The sequence below is a fragment of the Rhinolophus sinicus genome, chromosome 9, assembly GCF_057876585.1.
Source record: "Rhinolophus sinicus isolate RSI-liver-muscle chromosome 9, RSI-T2T, whole genome shotgun sequence".
Taxonomy (NCBI): Eukaryota; Metazoa; Chordata; class Mammalia; order Chiroptera; family Rhinolophidae; genus Rhinolophus; species Rhinolophus sinicus.
This window is the reverse complement of record NC_142509.1, coordinates 1663588-1684161: the sequence shown is the minus strand read 5'-3', so window position 1 is coordinate 1684161 and position 20574 is coordinate 1663588. Positions and strand designations below refer to the sequence as shown.

The following is a 20574-nucleotide window of genomic DNA, read 5'->3' as shown; positions in this document are numbered from 1 at the left end:
GGTGGTCTTTGTAGGCCTCTTGCAGATGTCTCAGCCCTGCTTTGTCTTTCTCCATGCCCTGAACCAGCATTCCTATTCCAGGAATACTGCATGCAAAGATAGAGAAATACCTATATAGATAAACATCTCCATGAAAGATGACAGAACTAAATTTTGCATAATATAGTAGAATCCTCAAATCACATCTACAAACAATATTTCACTTTGTTCTCACAATGATCTTATGATGCACATAAAACAGATATTATAACTATCATCCCGATTTTATTGAAGAAGCAATTGAGGAACAGAATGCTAGGAACTGTGAGAGCTGGGCCTTGGCCCTGCATCTTCCCACTCTCCTCTAGTGCATGACTGCACACCGCCCCTCTCACCTCCCTGGATTTTCCTCTCCCCTTGGGCCGCCTGCCTTCTCTCCCCACACCTCTGGCCCGTAGCCTGCCCATGTCTCATCACAGCTAACTGATGCAGGCTGCTTCAAGAGACCAAATTAGCAGCTCAGCCTCTTCCAGCTCTCCCAGGCATGAGCTGGCTGAAGAGGCACGGAAAGGATTCCCTGAGAACTGGCAAACTTCCCCTGGCTGAGCTCAGGCATGCATCAGGCATATTACAAGAAATACATTTAAAACACAGCACTTTAAACCTTGCTCCTCTGCCCCCAAACAGCCCTGTTTGAAAATTTAAGTAGCTCTAACTTGTTTGCAGGCTGATGTGTGAATCAGCTTCTGTAGTCGGAGAATTTTCCATCAAAGCTGATAAGCAGGAAGTCCCTGTGCTTTGGGAGAAAGAATCCAATATACATAGTCCAGGGAGGCAGCAGGAGAGAAGGCCCTCACGTTACACCCTTCCAAAGCCAACTCATCTGTCCCTTGTCTGTTGTCCTGGGGGTGGCCAGGTGAACCAGATGCTCTCACAGGAGGAGGTCCTTACTAGACTTTTAATTAACTAGAAGAGTAATGCTCTTAGAGAAAGGAAAGAAAATGGAAAGGGAAAAATGAATCAATGATTTGAGGGGCCTTCCACTCTAATTTTCAGATTCCTGTTGTCAGTGGGTAGGCTTGTCATGTGAAATCTCCCTTGAACAAACTGGGGAACAGTGACTTTTGAGAACTCTCATGACAAAAATCCGAGGTCCTAGGGCTCTGGTGTCCTTGCCGGATGTGAGCTCATTAGGGCCAGAAAAGCCAGCTGGTCCTGTGCACTTCCTGCACACTCCCCAGGCTCTGGTTATCTGGCCCATCCTTTCTCCAGGCCTATGCTGAGCCGCACTCTGTACTCAAGGAGTCCCCATCCCTGGAGTGATGACAGTGTGAGAACACTACAGTACAGGCAGGCACAGGGAACATATACACAGAACATCTGAAGACTTCCTGAGGAGAGGCTCTCTGAGCTGAGTTCTGGAGATGTGAGCATGAATTGTCAGGGGAGAAATGGGGGTGCACAAGGAGACCTGTGCATTGGGGCACTGGCATGGGGAATGAGACCACCTGGTGTGTCCTGTTCAAGGTCAACTTCATTTACTGTCACTGGGGCAGAGCGGCTGAGAGTGTATAAAGTGGAGGCGGCTCAAAGGCAGAGTAGGCCCAGCACAGGACAGCTATGCTGTAGAACTGCCACTTCACCCTGAAAGCAAACCGGGGCCACCATGAGGTTTTAAGCCCATTAATGACACAGTCCCTTCTCTGGTGGGAAAGTTGGTCTAGGTGACCTCTCCTCCAACTCTAATAATTTATGATATTCTATGAGACTTAGTCAACTATTTTAAACTCATGCCAATTCCCCTTCTCCCGGCTCCTTAATTAAAAGGAATAAATAAGTGACTTCTCAGTAACCTTCAAAGCTCCCACCCGCCAAACCACCCATCTCTTTCTCCCCTCCCTCCACCCAAGAATCCGCTGTCTCAGAATTTTCTCATCAAAGGCAAATTCACTCCCATGACTCTCCCGAGGAATGGCCCACCAAGCAGCCTCCCCAGCCTGCCCACTCTAGTCCGGTCTGTCCCCCAGCCTGGGAGATGGCACTTGAGGCTCCTGATTTCCAGCAATTAGCTTCCCCACACCCCCCCGCGCACCCCAGCACTCTGAGACAGGTCCCGCAAAGGCAGCTTCAAAGAAAGGATCTGAATATTTATGGTAAACTCCTTCCTCAAATTGAAAATGTATGACAACAGCAATCATGGCACTCTCAAAGCAGCTTCCCCCACTGGCAGCTTCCCCACTATCGGGGCCTTAATGGCTGTTTGCCTTAGTGCAGGTGGGACCTGAGTTGTCACAGAGGGTGTTAGTAAGAGGGGCTGGAGAAGAGGGCATGGATGCAGGGTGGGACCTCTCCATACAGAGAGGGATACCCTCCTCGCTGTTCTCTAATGCCACATGCAGGCAGGCAATGGAAGCACAATCTCTCATCTGACGTGGTGTTTTCAGGGTTTTGTATTGTTCTTTGTTTTCTTTTGAAGGTATCTAGAGATGGGAATAGGAGGCGGTACCACCAGCAGGTCTGCTAAAATTGCCATCCAAGCAACAGAAGATGTTTCCTGGTGCTCCCAGCTGTAGAGGGCCATGAAAAGAAAAGTAGCTGTCTTTATGTCACTCAGGGGTGCTGCCAAAGCAAGCTCTGTCAGCCAAGATGTCTGGAGAGGAGATTAAAGAGAGCCAACCTATCCTCCCAGCAACTGGTGGAACCCGCAGGAACTGCAGGAAATTGGATCTGGATTCCCCAAAGCTTCTTAGAGGATACCAGATCCCTGAGATCTTGGTTTGCAAGGGGGACTCACAAAAGCCATCTCTCCCGTCCTCCTGCCTCTGGTTAGAACTCCGTATCCCAGAAAACCAGCCCCTTGGAAAGCTGAGTTATCAGCTTTGGAAAAAGAAATATACCTACCAGTTCATAATCCATTTGGCCAGCTCTGCCAATCTCTCCATCTCCATAGGAACAGAGTTAAATGGATCAGAGGTCCAAGGAAAAGGTGACTCAGGGCTGGTTTCTATGAAAAATTCATGTGAAAATAACCCTGTGTATTTGGAGAGGGGAGCAAGTGGAGAAATTAATTGACTCTAAGGCCCAAAGTTCAGAATGAATAAAAAATCTGGAGACTAACTCCCGGAAGCAAGTTAATGTGGCAAATAGAAATTTAGTGTTTGGAGTGAGGAAGGTGACAGTCCCACAGTACTCTCTCAGCTCTGTGCCATTTGCACCATCATGGCAAAATGGTTTCCAATTTGGACTCATGTTTTAACAGAGACCTAGACAAACCAAAAGGCATTAGTGGGGGAGAGATTGGAAGCTGTGTTGTTGTGCTGGGAAAAGCTATGGGGAAGAAAACAATTGGAGGGAAAAAAAGCTGAGCACTGCACAGTAACTGTTGGCTGCAATTGTTGCCTTTCCCGAAAGATGATGAGCTCTTAAAGGGACCATGATTCATTTACCTTGAATTCCCAGCCCTTGAAAGAGAGAAGGTACTCAAGATTTTCATGCTAAATTTCAGGAAGTTAAATCAAACTATTTTTAAATATTTGAAGAGCTGGTAAAAAAACAGAAAGCAGAGTATTCTGGGTTGCTTCACAGGAGAGGATTAGGAGGCAGATTCTGACCCAGTGCCTAGAAGATTTTGGAATGTGTCCCTTGGGAGGTGGTGAATTCCCCAGTCCAGGAAATACTCAAGGAGAGGTCGGATGGCTGTTTCTCTCAGGGACACTGTGGAGAACATTCTTGCATTGGGTGGAAAATTTAGACTAGAGGCCTCAGTGGTCTCCTCCAGCATGTTCTAGGGCCATGTCACAAAATGGCAAGACCACAGATTTTGAAAAACTTGATGCAGACTCACTTTGTAAGTCTGGAACTAACTAGCTGTGTGGATGTAGACACATTACTTTATCTCTCTGTGTTTCAGTTTGTTTACCTTCAAGAATAGCTTTTATGCATGTTTCATAAAAGATGAGACATTTTAAATACACATGCATACCACCCAGCACAGTGCCTTATGTAGGAGACACCTAATATATATTAACTGTTCTTATTATTATGTAAGTAGAGCCAGTTTTCTATCTAACCACCGGCAAGCAGAAGGGAGTAACATGCAAATCTAGTTTCAATAATCCTTGGGTTTAGAAAGGCCAAATGTTGCAAGGTTCCCGTTTTCATTGCACAGAGAAGGCACACCGAGGTGCCCCTTTGTGATATACAGCGCCCAGTGGAAAACTCGCGATCTGCATCATTAGCCACGGATGTTGAACCCCCTTCCTCAGCCTTCCCTCTCCCACAGGCTGACGTAGAGCTTGTTAAGCCATTTCAGATCCTCAGATGAAAGGTGTACTCCTCTTATTACAGCCCTAACAGAGTCGCTTGAGGTTTGCTCAGAATCTCTGATCTTTAGGCTCAGTTAAATGAAGGAAATTAAGGGCTCTCTAATGCTGTGCTTCTTTTCCCCCCCTTGCCTCTTTTAAATGTGATTTCTCCCAAATTAGGAAGGGAGATTATACTATTCCAGTACCACCCAGGATATCCTCTGGGGGACGGGAAGGGAGAACATAGGATGGGGATGGGAGATCTCAAACGGGCAAAACCGAGGGGATGGAGCTAGAGAGGCTGGAAGCAACACTACTGACTTCTACATCCATAAATGAGCAATTGGGAGAGGATGCAGGTTCAGAAATGTCACTTCCAGGACACTAGGGAATATCTTCCCCTAAACCGGCTTCAGTGGAAGCTCCACAGAATTCCAAGATGGAAAACTGTCTCCAAACCAAATCAAAATGGTAAGTTTCTAAGTGGTAAAACACAACTCTAAATTTTAAAGACTATTTTTAAAACGGTAACAATCCCTTAATCAACCACTGGCAGGGAATGTGTCATTTGGTTCAGACATTTTACCAGTTACAACCCGCTGGGTCCCTACATGATGCTTTCTACATAATCAAAACCAGTTCTTAATAGTCACTCTTCCAAACAGGAAGAGAACAAACAGAACCAAATCCAAATGAGAAGGTGCCATCACTAGAGACAGCTCAGCCCAGCAGGTCCCTGGGAGTCAGGAGCCCTCCTGGTTTGCAGCAGGTGGCAGCAAAGCAACAGAACTGAGTAAAAGGGTTTGATTTGTGGGGCTCAGGGATTCCAGGAAAATGAGGAAAGGCCGAGAGTGGGAGACCCAAGAGCATGGGCTTCGGTGTTGGACAAACTCGAGCATGAGTTCTAGTTCTGCCCAAAGTCCTTGCTAACAGGTCCCCTCCCTGAGCTTCAGTTTCCTCATTTGTGAAATGGGGGGTTTATCCACCTTGAAGGGACATTATGCAGATCAGACGTGCCCTGCAGAGTACCCATGTGATGTCTGGTACACAGCAGGTACTCAAGAGATGTCATTTCCCCCTGCTCCTTGTCACTCTCCTTTCCCCTGCCATCATCGCCTTGGATGGAATTGGGAGAATATTAGAGCAGAGATACTGACATTTCTCCCATCCTGGAAAAGAAGCAGAATTAATTATCACCTCTCAAACCATTTATTCATCCTGTATTCAGCAGGGGAAAGACACCTGTCAGAAGGCAAAGATTGGGCCAGTGATTGGCATGGGATCTGGGGACCAGTGCTGTGAAGCTATATCTGTGTCCATATACATCTTGCAAAGTTTTCACTGATACTTACAGAACCTGAGCCAGACAGTAAAGCAGCAGGACAGTCACCAGATTTGTTGAAGAAAAATGGTAATAAAGAGGATTATCATAATCTACTTTATAATTCCAATCAGGACTATGTGTCTCTTAGGGTGGCTGAAGGTCAAAAGCATCATCCTCTTTCATGGTTACTTCTGCAGCAGATTCTGTTCAACATTCGCTCAAAAAGATGGGGGTAGGATGTGGGGAGGTCAAGAAGGAATTCTATGTATAGAAGCTGCAGTTGACTAACATTCTTCTACTAGGACAGCACCTGTCAAAGAGTAATCTGTGGGCCACCTGCACTATAATCATCTATCTAGGTGTCAGTTAAGAATATGCAGATTCCTGGAACGCACTCAGTTTTACTAACTGAGAATTGCGGGGCCTGGGAATGTGCACTTTAAGACAAGCATCATTGGTGTAGGATAGGGCTGGCTGCTCAATCCCAGGGGTGTGTGGTCATTCTTACATACCTCTGGGATTGAGCAGTCAGCCCTACCCTACATCAATGATGTGTGCTGCTGAAGAAGGAGCAGCAGCTGCCGTTTTGGATGCCTCAGAGCAGAAGACCTTGCTGGGCTGGGGTGGGGGCTGAGGGAAAGGTGCTGGTGGCTGGAGATGGTGTGTCTTAATGACTTAATCTTGCAGCCCGGCAGCTGGGAAAAGCCAGCCTGTGTAGCAGATGCTGGAGAAGCAGTTAAGGTGAAAAGGGACTTTGAGCTTAATCAGCTCTCGTTCAAGTGGGGGGTGGGATCAGGGGCACCAGGCAACTCTACCAGCACAGGTGTTGCCTGATGGAAGGGGTGCTAGACGTGGGCTCTTCCAGGGGAGCACTCAGAAAGCAGGGGTGAGCAAGAGAAGTTTTTCAAAGCCTTGGATTAGGCTTTCCATGGAGGGGGTCTGGAGCTCGGCGTGAGCATTATGTTCTCCTAACTATTGCTTCTCCACCATGACTATCTCCACACACTCCATTTCCTTACCCTGTTTTATTTTCCCTATAACACTAATCACTACTGACATTACATTATATATGTTTTGTTTGCTTATTGTCTGACCCTAGAATATAAGTTCTACATTTTTTTTAACCTGTGTCTAGAAGACAGCCTGGCACATAGGAGGCACTCAACAGATATTTATTGAAAGAATGAATGAATATTCTTCACTTTATACCCCGCAAGCACAGGGAAAAGATTGCCTGACAATTTCCCTGTAGGCTGGCTGCTTCATTTGTTCAGGCAAGTATGAGCCCGAGGGCACGATTTGAGTTTAATAACCACAAATTTCACTTATTTTTTTTTCTATGTCAGTCTCCCTCCCACACTGTGAGCTCTCTTTCAGGCAGGGACAATTTTTCAGCTTTGTTTCCACGAGCCTGACCCATAGTACAGGCTTAAATGATTGTTAGGTAAACCAATTGACCACTTTGTGAGACTCCATACTATAGTATTAGGCCACCTACTTCAACCCTGGTCCCATCTGGGAAGTTATGAAGAATAGTAGCAGTTTTCGTTGCTTAAAGACCATATAGCTCTGGCCCAGAGCTGTGAGGAGCTATTTATAGAGCTGGCACCAGGACTCAGGGCTCTTCTCTCTTGGGCTGGGACTCATTCCTTTTACATTTTTTCATCTAAGATGGGTGATCAGGCCTCATGGCCCCTTGTAATCAATGTCCTCCTAGAAGGAACTCGAAGGGACCTTGTGAGAAGTGGTAAAACAGAACCTCTCAGACATGGTGATAGGATGTTAACATGACAGGCCTGCAAAATGTTTGCCCAGGGTGCCATCAGAATCACCTTGGGTGTTTGACTGCATGGGTTCCTGGGTCCTAGGGCTACCTAATCAGACTCTTATGGGGTAGAGTCTAAAAAAAAATCTGTGTTTTTACCAAATTACCAAGGTAATTTTAATGCATGATTTATCATAATGGTCAACAACTTGGGCTTCAGAGTTAGAGGTATTTGGGTTCAAAACCAGTTGCTATTACTATGCATTCAAGGCCACATGAGTCAATCGCCTCAGTTTCCTCACTTGCAAAATGGGAATTAATAAAAAGTACCTACTTTGTAGGGTTACACGAGAAAATACACGACACACTTAATACAGTATATGGCCCATGTGAGAACTTACTAAATGAAAACTGTTGTGATGATGGTGTTAATTATGAAGGTGAAGACACGATTCTTAATAATCCGGAGAGGCAAACTTGCAATGGGATGTCCCCTTGTTCAGCAGCTCTGAGAGTCAGGAAGCTCTTCAATATGTCTGCTTCCTGCTATAATTAGTGCACCACTTCCTAATCCTCAGGTTATTTAAGGTTGGAGAAGGGCTAGGCTAAGGCTAGAGAATTAATTCTTAGAGTGATGGGAGGTTGGGAGATCTTCAGAGAGACACTTGGAGTGGCTGTCAGAACCCCTGTTTCCTCTGATGGAAGAGAATCGGAGAAAAGGAGAAGGTTAATGCAGGAGAATAAGAAAAAGAGTGGTGAGTTGAAAGGAGCTACAAAGAACAAAGCACCCCTAAGTTGATGGGAGAAGACAAGTAGCAGACAGGAGAGGAGGAGTGACATGATTGGCATGGTGGTGGTAGTGGGGAGCGTGGGTCAGAAAAGAGCTAAAAGGAGAGAACTGGCTGTTCATTCTAATGCCAAAGGAATTCCTCAGCCCCCATGGGACCTGACGGGTGTCTGACCAGCAAGCAACCTGGAGTCTGACACTGCTCAGGGTTAGGGCAAGATTCAGGGAGTACAGTAATTCAAAATAGTGGACAAGGCTTGGGAATTCCTTCCTTACCTGTCACCCCCTTGCCTCCCTTCTCCCCTTAATAAAGCATGGTTGCCCCTTTCTTGGTATTTTGCTGGGGAGGCAGCCCCTGATCCACATCAGCTGATCCTTGAGGCAGGAAGGGGGGAAGCCAGCACGTGCCAGAAGTCTTTCATAGGATGCAGCATGTTGTTCTTGGGGGTAACTGAGAGCAGGAGGCCATTCTGAGTGCCAAGGTGAAATAGGTTGGGGACAGAGAAAGGAACAAAGAGGAGGTCTGCCACCATGGCAGCATAGCTAGGCTTACCTGCTGAAAACCATTCCTTGTGAACTGTAAGATTTTCAAGGCATAGTTGGACCTCTGGCCTTTGCTGTTGAATTCAATGTGGCCGGTGAGACCTTCCAATTCTACCTGTCCAAGAGAGAGTGAGTTACAGCACCAAATAGGCCCCATGTTCCACTTGGCCCAAGCAAACATTCTGCACATGTGCTATTTAAGCATGCCCAAATAGCATACCCAAGGAACAAGTCATCAAGATCTGTTCTCCTGCCCACCTTTCAGCCATGGGATCTTGAGACTACAAATGTGATGTCTCTGAAACTGGTTCAGAATTGGCCGGGGCTGGAGGAGGGGAAGGATGGCTCATACCCAATGATCTCACAGCTGTTGCATAAACCAACACAAGGCCACGACGCTAACTTGAGCTCAGATCCCCCTGAGCTCCTCCTCTAGGCCCTTGGCTGTTAATAGCATTTATCCTATTTTGAAAAAAATCCAAGAGGTCACAAAATGGCTCACCCACCCCCAGACTACAAGAAGTGAGGATGAACGGACTGAAATGCAAAATCCAAGCCATTCTGCTCCAGACTCCTCTGACAGATGTCTTCTTTGTGGGCTAGAGATCCATGTCCGTCCACTGGAGAAGGCACGGCTGGGAGAACACGGGGCACCTGGTACCAAGTTAAGGGAGCTGGGCCTGCAACTCCCTGCGGGAACATGGGCTACAGCAACATCGTACGTTTTCATTTGTGTGGAATTTTTCTGGGACCACCTGTGAGCCAAGGGGTCAGGTTCCAAGCCTGGAATCTAGGGAGCCCTTAATAGTCTAAGGCTCTTGAGGGCAGTTGTCTTGTAAACAAACTTGCCATGGGTTCCTGGTGATTTTAGGGATTAGGGAACCAATGTGACCCATCATCCATTGAATGGTGTTGCCACAGATTGCTTTGTTATCTGGGGCTGTGATAAATTGCGGAGGCCTGGACATTCATGACCCTGAAGTGATTCTCCCACTGGCAGGTTGGGCATGGCCCACAGGGCCCCAGCCACCCCTTACCATGCGCAGGTAGTTCATGAGGCTGGTGCCGTGCTGCCAGATCTGCGCCGAGCCACAGGACAGGGGCTTCACACCAATTTCCTGGCTCCGGTTCAGTTCCTGCACCGCAGTCACCACAGCATAGACAGCGTCAAACAGCAGGGCTGAGGAGAGCTGGGCGAGGGCAGAGGGCAGTTCTCAGATAGAGGAGGCCATGTGGGTGGGCCAGGATGGAGGAGCAGAGCAAGGAAGTAATAGGTGTAAAAGAAGGGAAGGGAAAGGAGGAAGAAAAGGGAGAAACACATGGAGGAGGAAAACAGGAGAAAAGCAAAACAAAGAAGAAATAAGTGTGTGTCTTTGTTGCCGTTGGCCCACCTCCAGTCTCTGGACTAGCTCCACTTCCTCCACTAACAGTCCAGGGCTCCCCCAGGGCAGACAATGGTGGCAAAAGGATTGGACCAACAAACCAGCCTTTTGGGCCCCAAATGATTTCAAGGATATCCTTTTGTCTCTTTGCTGCAGGGCAGTACCAACTTCCATTGCTCTCAGAGATCCCCATGAAGGGGACAGAGTTGCCTGTCTCAGGAACCCAGTCACTGCCCTCAGATATGCCCATTCTACAGGGCTCAGTTGAAGATCACTTCCTCTGGGAAGGCTCCCATGATATTGTTTCTTCTTAGATGTACTGATTATTACAGTCCATGTTGTACTATTAATTTGATAGGTATGTATGAAGTACATGCTAAGTTCAAAGCTCAAAGATGAATAAGACCCTATTCTTGTGGTAGGTTATAGTGGAATAGGCGAAGGGGTACACAGAGACAGGACAAAATAAGGGTAACATGAAACTGAGTCAGATGAACACACAAAGGTCTGTGAGGCTCCAAATAGGAAGATAGCTTACCTGGCTGGGTGATCAAGAAAACGTTTCTTGGATGCAGCATTAGGACTGAGCACTAAAGGTTTTGGTAGAAAAATTACTGGATCTGGGAATGGGGAGCAGCAAAGGAAGGGAGAAAGGAATTCCAGATATGGAACTGTATGAGCAAAGATAAAGAGGTGGAAAGTATAGAGCACACCTGGAAGGGAGGATGGGAAGGGAAGAAGCAAGAAGCTAGAAATGAGGCAGGGGTCTTACTCTGGAAGGCTGGAAGGCCAGGGGGAAGAGACCAGTGCAGTTTTTGTCCATATTTTTATCTCCCTATTACATTGTAAGTTCTTAGGGCAGGAACATGCAGGGCCTTAATCTCTCCATCCTGTATAGTTTCTAGCACCAGGACCTGGCATGTGGTAGGCCTCCAAGACATATTTCTTGAATCAAATTAAATTTTGGGTAAAATCTGCCCACAAGACTCCGCCTGAACACTATATGAAGTTAAGTGGATGTTAGCATCCCTTGGGGAGGGAAAGGCTGAGAAGTGTTTGGATGGAGATGGTAGGAACAGAAGAACAGAAGACACTTGTTGTTGGGGAATGTGCCATGAAAGAAGGCGATGACACTATGCTGTGTACATAAGGTCCCTGACAAGAGAGCCCTACTGAGTGTAAACAACTATAGGGTCAACTCTGTCCAGGGGCCCTGAGGGGAGGCCCAGGAAGGCAGGAGAGGCCTTCTGAGAGGAGTGATGTCAGAGGTAGGAAGTCCACACACTACCCCATTACAAAGCAACTTCCTTCACTGAACTGTGACATTCTATCATGGGCAATGCAGTACCATCCCTTCCAAGACTCTTCTTTCAACATAGGCAATAGTTGAGATCATTCTCCATGTGACTTCTTCCAACCTTCCTTCTACCTGGCCAGGCCCTGAGCACTAGGTTGGAGGCAGGGAGGCCATTTTGTGACCTCTTGAATTTTTTTCGAGCTTTGCAGACAGAGTGTAAGCAGCTTGAGACAGTGATGTGCAGGAAAGAGAGCCTGAAACCAGGAGCGCTGAACCTGGAGTCCAGATCCCAGCCCTTGCTTATGTGCTGAGTGACCTCGGCAGGCTGCTGAACCTCGCTCAGAATGAGCGCCCTTATCTGCCTCACAGGTCTCTATGGCAGAGGTCACCATTCCTGAGGGTGTGGGCTATGAAGATGCAGACACAAGTCAGAAGGTGCTCAGGGAGTTGAATTAAGGCTCTGGAGAGTAGTAAGAACAGGGTGTGATAAAGCAGGAAACAGTTTGGGAAGAGTGACTTATTTCCTTCACAGTTTGGCTAGATGTGGGGCAAGGAGGCCTGTAATAGGAACTGGGTGGGCTGACGACTTTCGATAATCTTTCTAAAAGGCAATTACAGGGAAACCCAGCCGAATACAGTTCTATGCCCCAACCCAAGTTCACTTGCAAAACTGCCTGGCCAGTGCATTTCCCTTTTTCCCTCTCACCCACCCCTCCCTCCTTCTCTTGCTCCTTTTCTTCCTCCCCACGTTTATTCAGCCCCTATGATCTGGCAGGGACTGCAGATCTCCACATCCCCCATCATCTGCCAAGGTGCTCCAGCCTAGCATGACCACTGTGTCCCCTCTGCCTGCATTGGGTCTCCTACCCTCCCAGCTCCATCACCTCTCCTTTACCCAAAGCTTGGTCCTGAAGCCACCTGTGACCTGCAGACCAAGCCGGTCAGGGCACCTACACAGTGTGATCAAGATGGAAACCTCTGCAGTCCTGCTGAGCCGTGTTGACCAGCCAGGCTCCTCCAAGTCCCTCCCATCCATCATCCATCATCCTTCATTCCCTTCTTCACCCCACTGCCTTTTCTCCTTTGCAGCTCAGCTCCTTCTTCATTTGACTTGCGGCTCACCTGATTGATGCCTGATGCTTCTTGGTCAGCTTACAATTGTCCATGTCCTTTGCATATAATTCATTTTCTCCTGAGCACATGTGGCTCTTTTATTAATGGGCCTCTTACATTTCCTTGCCAAAAGGACATATGAAAATTATGAATGCTATAGACTCTCCAGCTTAGACAAACATCTACCTGATGGGATAGTTATCCCTACTGACATTGGCTTCTAGATCCTTCAGTTTGGCTATTTAAATGATCCTGTAAACTCATTTCTGTCCCACCTTCTCCCTTGCTTCCCAGTTAATCTTTCAATTCTGAGACCCTCAAAATTAATGAGTGTTAGAAGGGGAAAGGAGCCTAGAAATCAACTGGTCCAACTCTCTCATATTTACAAATGAAGAACCAAGTCTCAAAGAGTTCTCTTGCCTACTGTCACCAAGCAAGACAGTGGCAGAGCCAGGATTGGAGCCCCAGCACCGTTTTCCCTGGTCTGGTTTGTACCCTCTCTGCAGCAATGTCTTTCCACCTCACTTCCCAACCAGGCACCTCTCCAGAAGCTGGGAGTATGTCATTGCTCTATCAGATTGATTCTTGTGCTTAGTCTCCTGAGACAACATGGGCAACCTTTCTAGATGTGGTTACCTTCTCAATAGCAGACAGGAGCATGAGGCTCTTGGGTCAGAGCTGGGGGCAGGGAATGGTGGTGGTCAGAGGCCTCTCTGCTGCTCTGGATTTGGACATCATCCAGTTTGCCTCCTGAGCTGACTGATTGTTTGTCCTGATGTTAACCGCTTAGTTAACAGCCACTTGGAACTTCTGTTGGAACAGGACTTATAAGGGTAGAACAGAGGGGGCAGAAGAAGGGTACCACCAGTTGTTTACCTAGCACCCATTTTCCCCTTTTTTCTCCCTAACATAACCTCCATTTCATTCAGGCGTCCTCCCCTCCCCCAACCAGCCTTAGCTCCCAAGTGAGCCTGAGTGGTCCAAGAGTCATCTCATCCCTCTGTGTGATTCAGGACTGGGCAAATGGCCCAATTCTGACCACCGATACATGAACTGAGGCCTGGAGTGAGGGATGGCTTCTCAGAAGAGCTTCCTGTCTCTAAGAGAGGCACTCCTTCTGCCTTTGGGCATTCCTGTCCCTGGACATTATGCCTGGACCACTGGCAGTCATCCTTGCTCCAGCCTGAGGATGATGTTGGCACCAAGGGGGACACAGCTGAGTTGCAAGGAACATGGGTTTGCAACAAAATCCCTCTGGAATCTGCCCTACCTCTCAACTTGCGATGACACGGAATGATATATTTCCTTTTGTTTGCACGAGGCAGTTTAATTCAGGATTTCTGTTACTGGAAACTGAGAGTACCCTAACTGGTACCAAGGCCCTGGGGAACCCCTTTGCTCTTAGAGGTACTATTGACCCAGGCCCCTAAAGAGCCCTGGGCCTCATCTCCTCTCCAAAGGGCTCTTCTTCTCATGAGGCTGCACCCTGGTCCCAGAGATACCCTCCTCACGTCACTGAGGACTTGCAGACACAGCTCCCCACACCACTTCTCACATCCTCCCACCGGGCCCCAGTGCGTTTTTCATGGCTAATGCTCTTTTATTAGTAAAGGATCCACATGCTGGGAGAGGTGTGTGTGCCTGTTTGCAGTGTTCTCTGGCATCTCAAACTTCGTGGTTTCTGAGTGCGTCTATTAACTACAACCCCAACAAGGCATGCTGGGGAAGGGAGCAGATGGAAGGGACATCGTCGAGGTTCCTGTCTCCTCTCCATCTGTGTATTCAGAGAGGTGACCCAGTGACATAGGTGACATATCCCCAGTATGCTCTGGGCTTCACAGGCCCATCAGAGCTCAGTCTGTCAGCCTGGGCTGATCTGAACTGAAAACTCCTAAGCCCCAAACATCTTCTCCCCTCCCAGTCCTGTCTCCTCAGGGTCCTCCATATATAGCCAGACGTCTCTTTTCTTGAAGGCTCCTGGCAATCTGCCCAAGCCTCTCACCTGGACCTTCCACCTGCTTCTCTGAGACTTTGCCTTGCATCCTACTTTTCTCCAGCTTATCTGCCCTGCCATCACCAGTCTCCTCCCTCCCCTCACCCAGTTTTACCTCTGATGGTGTGAAAGCTTGTAATCTCTATCTCATCAATTTTCCATGTCCATCCTGAAAAACCTTTTTGCTCTCCTAATTGCTTTCTCTCTCTGATATTATTTACTAATTTAGCTCTGGAAAGCCTTTGGGACAGTCGGCGAAAAGCAGTTCTGGTACAAAACATTTCTCTCTCTTTCCATGTCTCCACTTCTAGGCCTAATGTTCCTGCCAGTTTTTCATCTCATTTCCCTTCCCTTTCACAAAGAACCTCCTCTGTCTTTCTGTGGTTTCTTTTCCCCATCTGCGTGTACCTGCCTCTTGGTCTAGTCTCTGCTTCTCCTGTCCCTGTCTCTTCTAAATATTCAATCCCCCAAATGCCTCAATCCTTATTTAAAATGCTCTATTCTTTCTTGGCACCAAAATGTTGCTTGGCAAGGAACCCTCAATTCTCTTGTTTTTATATTTTCATTTGGTTCCTCATTGTTATGTTCTTTTGAGCTATTTGTAAATCGTTCAGGGGAATGAAAGACTCCATATGAATTAAGATGAGTCAATCTGAATCAGGGAATCATGGCTCAGTTTCTTCCCCCAGCCCTCAAATTAAAACATCTTCTAAATACATACCTGTGACTTGCATCTTCCTGACATCCCCACCCCACAGATCACTGGATTCCCAGAGTCCTCTTGGATGCCCATTTGTCTTTGAACCTTTGTAACTTAAACTCTGCTCCCCAATATAATACCAGGGCAGGAAGCATTAAAATCTCATGGAATGGTTCTTGCAATCTGGGTTTTATTCAATTAAATAAACACTTATTTACAGACATCTGTTTTAACCTAAATTCTTTTTTTTTCATCTTTACTTATGTTTATTTGTTTGTTTATTTTTTTAACATAAATTCTAATTACTTAATCTAGCCCTCTATAATTTTAGTGATTTTCCACAATTTAGTGCTTTGCAGTGCGATTACTGGGAATGGTGCGTGAAACTAATGGGTACATGTCTCCATTCACAACACTCCTTCTGCTTGCATCATCTCAGGCGAAGCACGTTTGCAGTTTGGTGCCGGCCACCTGGGGGTTCAGCCTGGGTGGGGGGGGGGCACTGAACTTTCTTTCATGGTTACACCTCAGTTCAGCTACTCCCTCTCCATGCTCTTAGAACTGGGCCCCCTTTCCAGCAAGCTCCACCTGGAACACTGTTGGCCCGACTGAAAAGGTGAGGAAGAGAGTGAGGCTTGCACACCAGTAGGGAGGAAAAGAAACAGGAGAGAGAAAATGGCAAGAGTAGAGAGGGACCATAACGTGTAGGAAAGCAGGAAGAGAAAGAGAAAGGAGGTTATGCGACAGAGGAAGGAAAAAGGAAAGCATGACAAGAGGAGCTGAGAGAAGGAAAAGAAAGAGAATGGGACTGAGGCAGAGAGAGAAGGGGAGAGGAAAAGGGAAGAAGAAGAGGGCAGTGGAGTTGAAGAGGGAGAGGGAAGGAGAGCCGGTTCCCGCTGAGATGGGAGCTGGTGGTAGCCTGTTTCGAAAGCTGGATGGGGAGACAAAATCAGGCTGTGCTTTCCTGAACCTGATTATTTCTTGCCTTCCAGTTCCCCAACAAATTAAAGAGTTGGGTTATTTGTGCTGGGAATTTCAGCTCCCGAAGTGACAGGAAGAGAGATGCTGCTTTTTAAAAGGTAGTTGCTAAAGTGAGAAGCCTTGAGAAAGATTTGTTGCTGTTTGAAGCTGTGAGCCTCCTTTCCGTTCCACATTCTTCAAGGTGAGGAGTTTCTGTAACACCTTCCATTCTGTCTCAGAGGCCACAGCGACTATGGCTGGAAGGTGCTTCGTCACCGAGAGGCACATTTGGGCTCTTGTCCAGTCTGCATTGAAATACCAACCCCTGGGGACCCTCAGTGTGCCACATAGATCTTCTGTGCCTCAGCTTCCTCATTTGTCAAAAAGGGGTGCATGACCACTTTTATCTGTTATTAGGATGCCATAGGAGAAAAAGGAGGTCAAGGTAGGACAATTTCATGGGGAGTGCTACAGTATTGTTCGGCTCTCTGCCGAGATGAAAGCAAATGGATGAGCGTCCTGGTCTCCTCAGCTAGAAACAACACGTCCCAATTTTACTGGCAAAAAAACCAAAGGGGCTTGGCCAAAAGAAAGCTGACAAGTAGAACCGGAATCTGTGGCCCAGGACTGGTTATCCCCTCCCAGTGGCCAGTTCTGGGTGTAAGGCTCACACTTGTTCTTCTCACACCGTCCCTCTGAAGCACTGGAGCGGGCGTGACACAGGCTAATTCTTTTTCTCCACGCCCAGCAGGAGCGTCTCCAGAGAACCCACCCATTCCCCACATGCCCCCAAGTATTCTCAGGTAGCACAAGATGCTGAGATCTTGGGAGAACTGAGACTGGATTGGGAAGAAGAATGAGGTCAGGGTGTTACATCTTTTAAACTGCCTGCGGTTACTTTCATGTGACAGGGCACCATACCCAGGAGCAAGTCAGTGTTTGGATGCCTCTATGCCCTGCACAGTGTCCTTCACACAATAAATGAGCATCAGCAAGGCATTTGCTCCCCCTCCTCTAGAAAGCCTTCCCTGGATTCTCCAGGCAGAATAGAGGAGCTTCCCTCTGCTTCCCCAGGAGCAGCCTACCCCTCAGAACCATTTTCCTAGAGGTGGAGGCAGGTCTTGCTTGCTCCTCATGTTGCAGAGCTGGACGACAAGGAATTGGGCCTTCTCTGTGGAGGATCACATGATGAGCCCCAATCCTTCACCTGCTCTGTACTTAGACCCTTTGCCATGTGACTTCACATTTTTTTTTTTTCCTCTGCAAGGTGAAGTATGTTTCCTCATCCCCTGACTTTGAGTTTGTGTGCATGGCTTTCTTTGGCCAACAAAATGAGATGGACGTTACCATGTGAACGTTTGGGGAGCCTAGGCCTAAGAGGTCTTGTGTGTTTCCACTTGCTTTGCCATCTTTCTGCCACCACCATGAGAAAATGCCAGGCCAACCTGCTTGGTCAAGGCAAGGATGGGATGTATGTGGAACAGAGCTGCCCCAGTCAGGCCCAGCCTAGATCAGCCGACCCCTATCATTGAGTTTGCTCAGTCAGATCTGCAGAGCTGCCCAGCTGAACCAGCTTAGGTGAGACAATCCCTAGCTGACTCTCAGATCCTGGAGCTACATAAATGCTTATTGTTGGATGCTAGTGAGATTTTGAGGGTTGGTGTTTACACAACATTTCTGTTGCAAAAGCTACCTGACACATTTACTAATGTGTATCCCAGTGACTGGCATATAGAATGTTAAATGAACTCATTTGATGAATAGCTGTGCATCGAAGATAGAACCATATCCCATTTTATCTTCATGACAATCCTCAAAGATGGTCAAGCATAATTAGCTCAAAATCACAGAGAAAAAGGCTGAGGTCCAGAAGGGTTACACAGTGACCTAAGATCACACCACAAGACAATGACAAGGCCAGTACCTGAATCCAGGTCCTGTGCCGCCGAGGCCAGTGTTCTTCCCAGCACTTGTGAGCACAGCAAGAGCTGGCCCCACAGCCTGTGGAAGGTACTGCTTGGACTTTGTGTCGGGTCCTTACAAACCATCCTCCCAGGTACCAAGGGCCTCTCACCTGCCTTCTTGTGGTCCATGTGAGCACTAATAGAAGGGCTGAAACCCTCCAACAGAAACTGGAAATGTGATGCGGGGACATTTCATTGCAGTCGGCCAGATGCCAGCTGTGGAATGGTTTGAGTTGGAGAGGAGGCAGCAGGTTTCCTTCCCTAATGTTGTGCTGTGAGCCTCTCAAGTCCATTCGCAGCTCATTAGAACACTGGAGAGACTATGAGAATGGCAGACAAGACCAAGGGGACAGGGCTTGTTATCCTGCTGGGAGGGATGAGCCTGGTCCTATCCATGACGCTGTGCTTCCGGACGTTCCTTACTGTCCCTTAAGTCATCTAATGGGAGTGAGGACCCCTTTCCTTCAGACGTTTCATCCTCAACAAATCCTCCCTATGGATTCTTACCTCTTTTAGGTCTAAAATACCTTGTTGTAATGTGCTCCATAACCTTCCATAAAACTTAGTTCTCAAGCCCCTTTCTCCTGTCTGGTTCTTCCTGAGCTTTGCATGAGTTCTGACCCCTCAGCCACTTCTTCCTTCCGAAGCTTTCCACCAGGATACACAATCAGAAAGGCACAGAGTTTGGTAAAACCACTTTGCCTATGGCCCTGCCTTCAGCAGACCCAGCACTACTAGATCACCACCTTGGACAACTACTAATTAGGTGCCAGTGTCCAGAAATGGCCTTGCCTCTGAACATGTCTTATCAAAAACAGGTAGGTATTGCTTCTATTTCAAAAACCCACTGGAGAATGTCTCACTCCAGGAAGGTACCCGATTCCATTGCCATCTCCTAAACCTAATTCTTTTCCATTTCGAAGTCATTATTCCACCTGCCTCACTTATTCATTCATTCATTTGACAAATACCCATTGATTACTTTCGTTTTGCCAGACCAATTTATAGTACAGTGTGGCAAGGGAATCATGGTCCTAGAGAAAGGCAACAATGGCATAGTGTTTAAAACTGTGAACTGTAAACCCACATCGTCTGGATTCTGATCCTAGTTCCTCTGCTCATTAGCTGTGTGATCCTAGGCTGCTTACTTAACCTTTCTGTTCCATCATCTCTAAAGTGGAGATACTGATAGTAGTTACCTCAGAAAGTTGTTGCGAGCATCACATGAGCTGCTTTATGGGGTTTTTGGAGGTCTAACTGTAACATGGCTAGGATAGGACCTAGAAAGCCATGCAATCCCTATCTTCTGAGAACCTGTCTTTTAACAAATGGACACAAGCAGACATACCTGACCTGCTCCACAGAGTAAAGACTTCAAACCTAAGGGAGAATGGCAGGGAAACCTTTGCTTCCATCATATACACAGCAGGGGAAGGAAGTCCAAGGAGGAAGAATATAGGTGAGGGCACAAAAGAAGCCTCTCTGGACGAACTTCTACTTGGGACAGTGGTCCAGTGTGATGGACCAGGAGTCAGGAGTCTCAGAATCTAGTTTCAGCCTGCAAAAGGCTTGGTGTTTGCCCTTGAAAAAGACCCCCATACCGCCCAGTCCCAGTCTGGGCTTCAGTGTCCCCACCTGAAAAATGAGGGAGTAGGTCAGCTAAAGACCCTTCCAATAGTAAGATTCTTGGATTCTAAAATCAGGTAGCTCTCAGCAACAGTATCATCAGGAGTCTGGCCCCAGGATGCTTACAGACATCACTAAATGACAACTCGGTGCCTCCACACAACTCTCTCCCTGCTGTCTCCTCCACCAACCTTCCTGTTTACAGCTCACTATGTCCCAAATCTTTTCCCTTGTAACCACTTCCAAACACTTGTATGCACCTCTTTTTGAGCTGGGCCTGGAGAAGTCTGGACTCCAGGAGGGTTTGTGCCCCCCCATGTCTGGCCCAGTGGGGGATGTATGTGGAGGCAAAGGGGTACCACAGAGGGGCTATGGTAGGTACTTACCGCAGGCCCAGGAAAGGGCACATGGTCACAGTTCTCCTGCCAGGACTGGTTGAGGCTTTGGGCAAACTCTTGGAAGAAAGCATGTGATTGGTTGAAAATGGAAAATCCCAGGATGTTGACACGATCATCCACAAGGCTGTCCATTCTCTGGAGCGAGAACTCCTGGAAAGACCCAGCAGTCAGATACAGAACAGAGTTAGGAAGGGAAGAAGTGGGGGGACTTTGCTGACTCACATCGGGGTTTCATTCTAGTCAAATGAACACTTACTGCCAGGTACTCTGCTAGGCACTAAGGGCCAAGAGATAACTAAGAGTTGCCCTTCTGAGAGCACACAGTGTTGGGAGAGGGGAGAGAGAAAAAGAGAAATAAGCAGAATAATCTCTAAGAAATGTATATGTCAGATGCCATAGATGGAGAGAGAAAGAAAACACGGATGTGCCTGGTAGGGGC

The 20574-nt window shown here is 47.4% G+C and overlaps 1 protein-coding gene across 22 annotated transcripts in view; it reads right to left on the bottom strand.

Moving 5' to 3' along the window:
• Window positions 1-20574, bottom strand: part of GRIK4 (glutamate ionotropic receptor kainate type subunit 4) — a 635671-nt gene that overhangs the window by 135172 nt on the left and 479925 nt on the right. For 19 of the 22 annotated variants that reach the window (XM_088800778.1, XM_088800776.1, XM_074321326.2 and 16 more), the window contains 4 exons: window positions 20124-20285; window positions 18222-18431; window positions 9740-9892; window positions 8713-8817 (listed from right to left, as the gene is read on the bottom strand). In XM_088800778.1, the coding sequence (XP_088656904.1) occupies window positions 8713-8817; window positions 9740-9892; window positions 18222-18431; window positions 20124-20285 (630 nt within the window). The remainder of the gene's footprint in view (window positions 1-8712; window positions 8818-9739; window positions 9893-18221; window positions 18432-20123; window positions 20286-20574) is intronic. The other 3 variants (XM_074321320.2, XM_074321321.2, XM_074321329.2) reach the window with 1 other exon arrangement.